Source organism: Aythya ferina, assembly GCF_964211825.1.
Source record: "Aythya ferina genome assembly, chromosome: 13".
Lineage (NCBI taxonomy): Eukaryota > Metazoa > Chordata > Aves > Anseriformes > Anatidae > Aythya > Aythya ferina.
In genome coordinates this window covers 6,571,122-6,583,230 of record NC_140311.1, presented here as the reverse complement: position 1 = coordinate 6,583,230, position 12,109 = coordinate 6,571,122, and the positions used below count along the sequence as shown (strand labels likewise).

The 12,109-nt window shown below is 41.1% G+C and overlaps 1 protein-coding gene across 5 annotated transcripts in view; it reads right to left on the bottom strand.

Moving 5' to 3' along the window:
• The window catches only part of MCF2 (MCF.2 cell line derived transforming sequence), a 57,971-nt gene that overhangs the window by 7,752 nt on the left and 38,110 nt on the right, over window positions 1-12,109 (bottom strand). For all 5 annotated transcript variants that reach the window (XM_084534221.1, XM_084534218.1, XM_084534220.1 and 2 more), the window contains 14 exons: window positions 11,869-11,957; window positions 11,571-11,637; window positions 9,591-9,706; window positions 9,407-9,476; window positions 8,942-9,034; window positions 8,532-8,624; window positions 7,846-7,971; window positions 6,807-7,028; window positions 3,116-3,208; window positions 2,047-2,125; window positions 1,443-1,506; window positions 1,072-1,178; window positions 883-995; window positions 491-603 (listed from right to left, as the gene is read on the bottom strand). In XM_084534221.1, the coding sequence (XP_084390347.1) occupies window positions 491-603; window positions 883-995; window positions 1,072-1,178; window positions 1,443-1,506; window positions 2,047-2,125; window positions 3,116-3,208; window positions 6,807-7,028; window positions 7,846-7,971; window positions 8,532-8,624; window positions 8,942-9,034; window positions 9,407-9,476; window positions 9,591-9,706; window positions 11,571-11,637; window positions 11,869-11,957 (1,445 nt within the window). The remainder of the gene's footprint in view (window positions 1-490; window positions 604-882; window positions 996-1,071; window positions 1,179-1,442; window positions 1,507-2,046; window positions 2,126-3,115; window positions 3,209-6,806; window positions 7,029-7,845; window positions 7,972-8,531; window positions 8,625-8,941; window positions 9,035-9,406; window positions 9,477-9,590; window positions 9,707-11,570; window positions 11,638-11,868; window positions 11,958-12,109) is intronic.

Below are 12,109 nucleotides of genomic sequence, written 5' to 3'. Positions count from 1 at the left end.
CCAGCTGTGAATTGCTATCCTGCAAGCCACAGCTTTAAATACAACTGAAAAATAGTCTGCAGCCATTAACCAGTTAGCACTGGTTCAATACAGCCGTTTGAGGGAAGAAATTGTCTCGTAATTACTCAATATTGCTATTAATAAACCCAGATGAACAAAGCCAACAGCTGAGCTGGGGAAGGCAGTCAGTGGACAGAGTTCTCACTCAAATCATCATTCTGAGCTAGAAGAATATGACTGGGGTTGTTAAGAAGTTAATACAACAAGGCTCACCCAGACACCCATGGCAAGGGAAGTCTAGACATGTTTTCCAAGGCTAAACCAGTGAGTATGGCCTCTAGCCTTGGCAAGGGAATGAATTCTCTAGCTTTCTGGAATAGACTGAAACCTAATCAGAAGCTGCAAGGAGTCCACAATCAGGCAGGCGAGGCTGCATGGCACTGCCTTCCAGGCTTGTAGAGATAAGGCAAAGTAATCCTAAAATACCTACCACTGTCCCTCACCATCTTCATGCAAAAGCTGGATTTCATCCCCATTTTTCACCAGCAGGTCCTCTGATCCTCTCTTCTTGCAGTCTGCAAGAGCTTTATATCTTCCTGGAGACTGTAGTAAAAAGAAAAAATTATCTTACTGAGCTACATTTGATATCATGCAGCTATTATTTCTGACTGCCGCAGGGAACACGATAGAGCACTAACAGCTACCTTAATTAAAATTATTTCAAGAAACTGTGGCTGAGACATCTCCTCATTCTCCAAACTGAGATATGGAAAAACTGAGACATGGAGAAGATACACCCATTATCCAGTGAAGCTTAGCAAAGCAAGACAACCAAAATCAGCAGCACCTCCAGCTTTGGTGCTACTGCACTTCTGTACTAACCAGCTGGTTCCCTTCCTCCTCCTCGGTGTCCGAGCAATTGGACAGGTACTGGTTACCGGACCACTCCTCTAGCCCCTCACAGATTTCCAGGGACTGTGACATTCCTGGCCAGCCTGCAAGATAGCATGCAGCTCAGGTTGGGGTACCCCAGAGCCTGCAAAGCACCCCAAAGGAAGGGGGATGCCATACTTCTGTGGGGCTTGCTCTGGGGAGACAGGAGCACACTGTCCAGTGGCACCGGGCTGGTGCGCTCCGAGTCATTCTCTTCTGAGCTTATGGAGGCTCTCTGCTGCTTTCTGAAAGATTAAAAAAAATAAATAAAAAGTAGAATACATCGATCTGAGTTTTAATTTGTAAATTAAATCAAACGCCATGAGGCTTTGTAGAACAGGGTTATAAATAATAAGGGTACTTTCTAACATATGCTTTTATAAATGTAAAGGATCTTAGTGACCAGTTTTGACTTTTTAGGGTAGGTTAAAAACAAGCTGCAGCTCAGGTCACACTGCCCAACAAGTGCTCCATGGTGCTGCCCACCTGGGGCTGTTTCTGGGACTCACCCGTCACTCAGCTGGGAGGAGAGGTGGAGCTGGTCCATGCATGAGCCAGGTTGCTGCTTCTCCACTGCAGGGAGGTCAGACACCAGTTTAACATCTTTTTTTTTTTTTTTATTAGCAGCCATCACATTTGAAGCATTATTTTAAAAGCAAGACCTTTTGCAGAACTCTAGTGATTATTGTTTAGAGAGAACCAGACCTAAACACTATTGTGAAGCACAGACTGACTTATGATTAAGATGGTATGTTAGCACAAATCCAATAGCAAGCATGCCACTGAAGTCTATGGGACCATAATATGCTTAAAACAAGGCATCTGCTATGTATCTTGTTGAATTAAGCCTATGAGAACAAATGTGAAATAACCTCCCATGGTAACGACAAAAAGATGTACTTCTGTAACTCATTTCTACGTGAGTACCTGGCCTTTACAGCTCTAACTTATGTTATTTCCCTGTAATATAAGACCTCACTCCAGTATTCTGCTACTAGGCTTCTTCTGAAAATCAATTCTCTGGTGAGAATTAGTGGATTTGAAGATTAGTAATGTGAAAATGGGAAAAGTCTGCTGCAGAGTGAATGCCACAGAGAAATTGGTCAAATGTACCTTTTATAAGCTCCTGCTGCTTGAACAAAATTTTTCTTATTTCATTTAACCACGCCATCTTCAGATCTACTGTTTGAGCCTGGAAAAAAAGAAAATTGTCTGAATTTTGAATTATGAATCACCATTATATCGTATGAATAGAATTTCACTTTTCAATGCTGCAACTATCTGAAATCTTCTTTCATCCAAAGCCACCATTAAATTTAAAACACTCTCAATCTTTAAAAATCGATGACCCCCACTACATCCAGGCAACACAGTGAAAATGGTGGAGACATCACTACAACACAAGAAGTGCAGGCAAAAGCACATTTGAGCTTGTATCTTGTCTCTTCTTAAAAACATCCAAAGGGTCAGACCTGCCTTTTGAATATCTGCATACTCTGCTACATACATCTGCTTTATGAATTTAAGTTGGCTACTGTGTTGTAACATGGAGGAAAAAAAGCTGGGCAGACAACTAATTCAAAAAAATGTCAACCACCAATATTTTCATAACAGGTTTCCTGTGAACACCTCATTAGGCAAACCTTTCAGCTTCATAAATTTCTATTCAAAATGCTACAAAAGGGGAAAAAATAAACAGAAAGAAATTAGGCCAATCAGGCTCCTATTTTGTAGATGAGTTGAAATACTACTGGAAATAGCACCACAGAGGCCATGCTTTCGCTCTGGGAGTAGTTCTGACATCTAATTGTAGTGGAACATGTGGTTGTATTCATTAAAGAATGAGGCCCATTTCCCAGCTCAATTCATGTAAGCTGTTAAGCACAGTAAAATGTTTTTTGTTTTTTTTCAACTACTGGCCTATTTGAGATTTCATCTGGAATAAAAGGCTCTATTTCCAAGGAGCAATTCTGTCTCCACTTTAAGATAACTTTTGCAGTCCTGGCCTGGACACTGAGGGGCAGCCACTTGGACAGCTCTGTAAACACAGGCATGGTGAAAAAGGAAGAAGAAATACAAGCTAAACGTCTGATATTCTTACATCACATAAAGATCAAAGAGAGATGTTTCTGTAACACTATTACAAGGATGCACAAATATTGAGATTCTTGAAACTACAAACCTGCACAACGTATACTTCTTCTCGTCCACTATACCAGATTTCAAATTTTCGATGATCTCCTTTCACATTCTCAGTTATTCCAACTGCATTCATCTGCAAAGAAAAAAGAACAAAAAAAATTACACATGCTACAAATCTTTTCCTCTTACTTATGAATCCAGACATCTTGCAACATGTTAAACAAATCTATTTTCATCCAATTTAACACTTTTCATCAACTTTAATTTCAGTAGCAACTCAAAGTCATTATCTGACTTATTCCCCCCCCACCCCGATGTTCCATCAGCTTGCTGTATTTGCAAAATTTTTCTTATATCATCCAATAAACCTGAGGGGACTTTTCATTCAGGAATCCATGGAACTGAAAAGGCATGTCATACCTTTTTCAGCATAAAATTTCTCAGAAGAGGTATATGAAGCTTTATAAACACATGGTGCATTATTTTACCACATACTTTATTTGTGCTGCATTATTCTTTATTTACTTGCTGAATTCGGTATTTCATTCTTTCATTGATCTTTAAAAAACATATGTGAAGTCTTTAGCTCCTTCAGGAATTTCAGTTCAATGTCTTTTATCTCTGACCTTTCAATGTAGTTGACACATTATTCCCAGGTTTTCTAAAGAAGGATTCATTTTTGGATATGCAGACTGAGCTGCCATAAATCTGGCATTGAGGAAGCAGGCAGATTTCAAGCTAGATGTGGCTGAATGCTGCTGTATGTAGGTACCCATTATCACAGCCCACTTTTGATTATTTGAATGGAAGTGCCAAAGGCACAAACAATTCAAGACCTGCACAATGTGACCCAACTGAAACAGTAGCTCAAACTATGATTAGAGACCAAGAAATTCTTCGGTAACAGGAGACCTCTGACCCATCTGCTAAGTATGCCATGCATTTACTGCCCCATTGGCTTTGTAAGCTGAAAAATACCTTAATTCCCAATATTACATAAACCTGCTTCTTGTTTAAAGCACAGCTTGCTAGCAACTTATCACTGATTAACAGATGGTCTAGAAAAAGCTAAGTATCCCACTCAAATGTTTTAAAACAAATCTAATAATAATGGTATCATATATCACAAATTATTCACCCAGACTATATTAGGTAAATCCAGTATAAATATAAATAAAGCCTTAGAAAGAACATCTGTTAAACACTGCTGTTCCTGTTTGTTAATGTGCAGACTCAGAGCTTTTTGTCTGAAAGGCTGGAACATTTACAGATGGGTTCACCTAGGCAAACTCTTTGTTACTACTTACTTTTTCAAATGCTGGTACCCATTTTTAATGACTATGAACAGCCTCAGGAAAAAGGAAGCAAGTTGCTAATTAGCTTTCCTCATTTCTTCACTGGTATAAATAACAGAGCTCTTCTGAACTTGTGAGAAAGCTTTTGCTTCCAGATTTATAAAGGAAGGGCACTGAATAGCAATCAGTATTTCCTTGTCCCTCTTTGCCTTGCAGCTCTCTCTCTCATCCCAGTCCTGCACATTCAGGTTTCACAGAAGTCTAGAGATCTGCACTGATGCTCAGGACTGAGATTGATTGCAAGAGTGTGACTAAAGCCAGAGCCTGTTCACACATTTACAGTTTTCCACATATCCATTTCTATCTTAAAATGAATACATTAAAACCTGCAGGATAGTCTTGTTATGAGGGTATGAAATTTTTGAAAAATTTTGGCCCCTGCGGTATAGTGCTGTAATGCTGCAGAAAGCCAGATCAGGCTCTGTTCTGACTTTAAGAAAATGCAACACTAAGATGTTGAAAGGGCAGCCTAGAGAGCACCTTATCCAGATGCTGCAATTTTCAGTTCTGTGCAGCTCTTTTGGCTTGGTGATTCATACGGTGCCTGCTCTAAAATTGCCCAGGCATCAAGATATGAGAAATTTCAGATTATCTACCTCAAGGATGTGAAGGAAAGTGCCAGGAATAGATATATTTAAGGTCTGTTCATTCATATTGGTGTATTTTAGAGTTCTTTTTCCTCCCCCTGAGCAGGATTTACTGTCCCTTCGGCTGTGGTTCACTGCAATGCAGATTGAGGTGGGTTAGAGCTTAAAGCTCTGGGATGGCATTCATCTGCATCAGCTTCCACTGTGACAAAAGGCAGACCGATCTACTTCGCACTGTAGCGAGTTATGAACCTGCATGTTCTAAGTTAGGGAATCTCAGCTGAAGAGATATTTGCTTCTGGCTATTTTATATAGCATGTAAAATGCTATCCTGGGGGGTTTTGTTTATTTGCATGCTTGTTTTGGGGAAGTTTTGGTTTTTTGTTTTGTTGTTGTTTTTTTTTTGTGTGTGTGTGTTTTTTTGTTTTGTTGTTTGTTTGTTTGTTTTTACAGATGGCCAGTTACACAACTTCTGTGAAACAGCTTTATTTCATGCTGAATCTCTGCAAAACATTCTTGCAATTAAAAATAATTCCCTGATACTATTACCAATCAAACAAATATCAAGTTTCAGAAACATGACTTTGCCCTCAGGTCAGCAAATGCATGTGTCGGGAGACATACATGTAACCCTGCAGCATCCATGTATTCTCTAACCCCAACTTCTCAGCTTGGCAACCCAAACAGCTGAAAAATGAGCTAGATAAACACTGGCCAAATCGCCTGGACTCACTTGGAATCACTTGGCAAAACAAGTACTACAGGGAAAGCAAGCTCCCCAGAAAGAAAGTGATGCTGTTTGGGAAAAACATTTAAGTACCTAAACATATGGCCTGGGACTTGTTTTTAATACACAATTTGTGATGGGCACTGGAGCTGAACTTTAACACCTTTGAAGGTATTTGACTACTCCTAGCATCCCTCTCCCCAGACTCCATGGAGGTCAGGGGACCCGCAGCATCTCAGCCTGAAGGCTCAGCCTCTGAATGCCCATTTTTCCACTCTCTTGTACACCTACATTGTTCCTTTATTTATCAAGAAAAATAAGGCAGAGTACTGAGACAAAATGCTCATGTTAGAAGGGCTCATCACACACAATATGCCAAAAGGTCTCTTTCAGAGGAGCAGTTTGTGATTTTTATTGATAATAGTTGGCATTTATACACTTGGGACAGTTGTTTATGTTGCTCATATTTTGCCAGAGACTATTCTCTTTGTCTAATAATTGTACTTTAGCTGCAGCTAGGACTTGCTGAAGGAGAAGGGTGTGGGAGAGGAAGATGAGTGATCCCCATCCTCCTGGCTGGGGGACAGGGCTCAGCAGTAGTCAGGCTCCTGCTGGCTATGCAACAGGAGGATGCCAGCCCAAGGGGCCTCCTTGGAGACTGGGGGCATGACGTGCCCCCTTACTGTCCCAGGCGGCTGGGGACAATGTCAGGACACCCTGTCAGGCCCCTCAGTTTCCTGACCTCACTCCCAGACCTGGAAAGTGGAGTAGGGGAGGGAGAAAGGCATGTTCCCATCCCTGGGACTCGCACACAGCACTGCTTCCCTGGCAGATGCCATCACATATCCCACTCAGCCCATGTGCTCCCCAGCTGCTGCTTCAGCTATAGAAGTCCTCACAGCTTATTAAAACCACCAGCCTTTCAAAGTCACTTCCATCTGGGGCAATATAGTCCTTTACAGAAGAAACCAAACACTGTGTTAGAGAAAAAATACTTTCTGGGTTCATAAAATTATCAGCTTACAACACACATGGCCATGGTCCCAACGAGAAAGTCCTTACTTTCAAAAAATGCTTAAAACTGTAAGATGAAGTTTTATCATATCCATCTCCATGATCCTCTCGCTTCTTGCAGAAGACCAAAGCTTTCTCGTACAGGAAGAGATGCCTCTGCATTGGCTTGAACCTGGCAAGATCCTTCATTTTTGTTGGACCTTTTCGATGTCCCGTCCAAACACTGAAAGATCCTTGCATTAATACTTTCCCTAGTTCACTCAAGTCGCCCTGGTGAAAATATGGAGAAAAAAAAAAAAAAGAAATCAATAAGAGGATTGTCCAAGCAATGAAGGGCAATAGGGCCAGCCCTGTTCCAAGGCACACCACTCTAAGAATAGGCCTTCCTGGAAGGATCAGATGATCTTTCGGGAGCAGTGGCGTGGTGCCAGGGGGGAAGAAGAGGTCTCAGACACAGGCCTACAGCTAGTCTTTGCAAAGAAATACAAGTCAATAATTGAAAGAAATAGGAAACTAAGAAAATTTGGCAGCTCCTACAAAACTCCAGGTCAAGGGCTCTGGACAAACTAATTCTGTGGGAGAGGACAGATGAGAGTTGGGCCTAAACAGAGGTCTTGGAGAATGGGAAGAAAAGGGCTCTTCAAGGAGGACAGGACTGGGACCGGCAGCTTAGCCATACCCTCGTCCTTCCTTGAAGCTCTAGGGAAGACAATCACCTCAATGGGTAAGGATCAACATCAGCCTCAGGGAGTATTTAATTAAATGTTGAATGAGAAATGCTATGAAGATACCCTGGCTAAATCGTAAGGTGAGCCATTAGAGAACTAAGGTGGATGATGGAAAAATGCTCTCAGGAACCACAAGGTGGCAAGTGTGGGCACCATGCAACTCCATGTGTTGTTTGGATGCAAATAGTTTCCAAAATCCTGAAATCAAATGGAAGACTGTCACCTGTAAGAGCTTCCTGATGCTATTCACTTTGTAACTGTTCTAAAGTAGTTTTTAGCTCATACATTCTGGGACACTATCCATTTCCAGTACATCATCCAGCATTGTACAAGGTTTCTTATTACCCAAATCTACTCACATCATATCCTGTTATTGAAATCTGATGCATAGAGTCATTGACTGACTTTAGCAAATCCAACATTGCAACCAGAGCTTCTTGAAGTTCCTGAACTCCATCACAGCTCGTGCTGTACTTTAGCAACTCCTGAAAATAGAAATGCAAGAGCACATGTTTGCACTTGAACAAAGCACACGTTTTTCCATCTCGCATGAAGTTTCCAATGCCCAAGAGCAACCTGCACTCCCTGAGTTTCTTTTTTCATATGTCACTAGAAAGACTCATTCTAAGCAACAGTCAGTATGAGGTGTGGAACATATCTGTGAGGGAGGTGAAGCTTGACAAGGATGAATGCATTAAAGATTATGGGAGTTGCAACGACCCAAGCAGGAGACACATTGGTATAGTGTATTTCATTCATCATGCTCTTACAATCACCTCTGGTTCATTTTTCTTACAAATGCTTCTGTCATTCTGCATCTCTGAACAGATTCAGTCCTTCTCCCCATAAAAATGACTTGTTAAAAGCACACATTCCTTTTTCAGGTATGCGATTTTTATCCTCACTGAATGTCACAATGGAGGGCCAAGTTATGCAATATTTAATCTAAGGCTTGGTGCTGATTTACAGATAACCTTTAATTGAAAAATAAAATGGAAAATAGATCTATCTCCCAACGTCTTTTCACAAACAACTTATGAAATACCTTCAGAAGTAACTGGTATTTTGTCAGGCGCTGCACTGGCTTGAGCAAATAGGAATCCAGCCCGAGTTTGTGCTCTAATTTTCTTTGGCACTCCTGGAACAAAGGACTCAGATTAACTAAGTCAGGTGCTAACTATAAGTACTTATTCCAACAGCATGAGTGATATAGATTGAAGACTTCAAAGATTTAATGTCAAAATGTCTTTAAAAATTTCATAAGAACATGTAAAATAATATAATGAATGGTTGTGCTTTAAATTGTTTGTGTACAAGAAACTCCAACTGCTATTTTTGTCAGGCTTCCATGCAATGGTAAACAGAATATGCTGCAAAAACAGTGCAATGCTGAGGACAGCGTTTAGGACAAGTGTCCCAGGATGATGCCTGCCTTGATAGGAACCAATAGCTCACCTGGAAGAAGGTGCTTTCAGAGCACTGCCTCCACAGGGACTCCGACCGGGGCTTGTTCTGACAGTATTTCTCATACATCTGAAAATCCTCTCGCTGTAAGGAAAACCAAAATGCAAGTTAGAGACATGCATGCAAATCTGCCAGGCAGCTAAAGAGGGTGAACACCCAAACTGCAACTTTGCTTTTATCTCTGCTGCCAACTGTAACATCTGAAAGTCACAGAGTTTGGGTAAAAGAACCACTGCTGGGAACCAGAAGTCTCCTCACAGCAAGCCACGGTGTAGCCATGACTGCTGCTTTCCCCCATCTGCTGCTGTCCACACAGTTGCATTCCCTGCCTTGCTGTTGGTATTACATATCAAAAGCACCTCACTCAGCTGACACAACTGAGATGTTGCAGAGTGCAAAGCACAGCAGAAACATTGGCCTTAAAGTCTGCCTTATATGTGAAAATGAATCACCAACCCTGTCTAGGAAACAAAATCCCACTCTCTCGGGTGCTCCCAGGCAGCTTTCCAAACTGTGCAGGAAAATTCTGCAAGAGACAGGGGAAGAGACAAAATGCAGCTGTGAGCAAGGTACTACTTGGGTATTTAAGCATTATAAGAAATCAGTGTGGCAAAGAGGGGGAACAGAGCCAGCATCATACTTGTTGTGGAAGTCATATATCTCAGGCATGTTTCCAAAAAGGACATCCTTCCTGTTCCTCAAGATGGGAGGCAAAAGAATGACCATGGCAGGGTTGTCCATCTCTGCTCTGTAGCCCTGCAGGAGGCAAAAAAGGTTCATCACTACATTTTTAAGGCCTTGTGAGCAGACTTTCAATAAGATATACTTTGTTTCAAGTTTCAACATCCCTTTTATTTCTGTTTTTGTTTGTTTGTTTTGTTTGTTTGTTTGTCTCTCTAAATGCCTGTCTTTTAGCACATCACGCCTCAGTCCATGGGCATTTGTGGGCTGTGGACGAGCTGGGGAAGGGCTCCCATAGGGTGGGAAAACACCGCAGAGATGCTCTCTGTTCACAAAAGGCAAACTATTGCCACTTTCTGCTCACTACAGCCTGACTGCAGGAGAGAGGTCCTGAAGGAATACTTGTCTGGGTTAAATGCTTCTGCTGTTATGACCATGGGACACAAGTGACATCGTGTTTGTACAGAATGTGCAGTTATAGACACTCTCACGAGATCTGGTTTACAAGGTGATTTGTTACAAAGCAGAGATGGCTTGAGATCCTATACCAAAATCAATGAGTTTTTGCTTTAGCACAAGACACACTGAACACCAGGATCTCACTGTTCTTTGATTCTTGCTGCCTCAAGGATTCCTGTCCTCTCGCTCCACCTGCCTCTTGAAATCACAGCCTCCCAAAAAATGAGCCTCTGCTACGTACCAGGGAAGAGCTGTAAGGGACATTATTACACTACTGACTGCTGGGCGGAACTAGGAAACAACACAAAGCTCCCTGCAGGAAAATCACATTACTACACCAATGCAAAAACAGGTACCAGATGTGGTAAATATCCGACATGAAGAACAGGGGGGAGGCAGAGCCAGAGCTCAGGACTGTCTCTGCAAAGAAAACATCAAAAAGCTATCGGCTCCAGCTCAGGCAGATAATGCTAGTCACCAAGTGCTGCACAGAAGTAAGGTCAATTTCACACAAGTAGCGTATGTTTGCAAAAATTTATTTAGTATGTACAGCATATCTTCTTTGACTTTTCTAATTAATCTCTTATCCTAATTATGGTTGGAATCAGTACTCCCTCTACTAAGCAGGCATTCTGCAGTTGATTAAGAGTGCAGTAGAAGATAAATATCTGGAAAAGCAGTCAGTCATTTATATTTAACCACTGCAATGAGGCTTCACTCTTTAAAGGAAATGCTATTTTCAGAAAAGTTAAGTCTACCTGTATTTTTTTTTTCTATCTGGACTTGATAAACACAGCAATAAATCTGCATACCTGCCAACTGCTTTCTCACATCAAGTGTGGTTTAACAAAATAAAAAACAATCAGTGCAGGGCAATTATGTACAATTACCTGCAGTTGAACAGATTTACATGTTGTTTGCTCTTGAGTCAGAGGAATGTAAGGGAGAAGAGGTAATTAACAGAGATTTGTTTTGGTCATCAGCAAGTGTCATTGTGGAATAAAGTACAAGTGTCTAAAACGGCAGTACAAGAAATTATAATCTGGTTTCTAAACTAAGAAATGTGCTTTATACATTCACAAATCTCACAGCATTGAGAAAAAAACCTTTCAAAGATAAAATACAACTTTCTTTCTTTTGTCTCCAAAAGGTAAAAGAAATCAGGGAGCAGTTAAAAATACCAGCTTTTTGTACATTTTTACAAGCACTGATAAAACTAATTACCAGTGCATTTGTGTACAAACAGAAGGCTTCTTCCTTATTCTAGATGAAAAGTTCATCCTGACACCAACTGTTCCTGCAGATGCCTCCAACTCAGAAATAAATGGGAGAAAACTTGAAAATTCATGACTGGCTGGGGATCTGACAGTTTGGTAGAAACCTGTCCCATCGCATTTTTGCTTAGTATGACAGAGTGGCAGGTGCCCTTTTGTACAAATCACCAGGGAACAGTAGTGAGCAATCTGAAGAAGTCACTCACCGTCAGAACAGTGAATAGCTCCTCTACATAAACTCTCTCCGTTTCTATAAGCTCATTTATGACATGGCTATAGCAAAGAAAAAAATAGAAGTATATTATTTCTATGCCTGTAAAAAAAAAGCACAAGCAATCTGCAGTTAAACAAGCCCAAAACATACTGTGATCTCATTAACAACCAATGTGGGGACAGCAGAATAGGCTAAAGGGCAAGAGGTGACATCCAGGACCAGATGGATGGTGCATGAGCTGGCCACAAATAGCCATCATTTTGAGTGATTTAAACAGGGTGAAAGCTTACCCTTTTAGTATATCTAAGTTGTCATCACTGTCTGAAATAAACGATTGTAAAGAATTCCTTTTTTCCTGATAGTCATGCATTACTTCAATCTGGAAAAGAAATGGGATAAAAGAAATGGGATGTACTAGAAAAAGCTGCAGAGAAGTCACTGCAGGGGCAGGATGAGCCCAGCCCTTGATGTATAGGAACTTTGGGGGGGGAAGGATGAAATACACTGCCTTTTAAGAAATCCTTTGTGCCA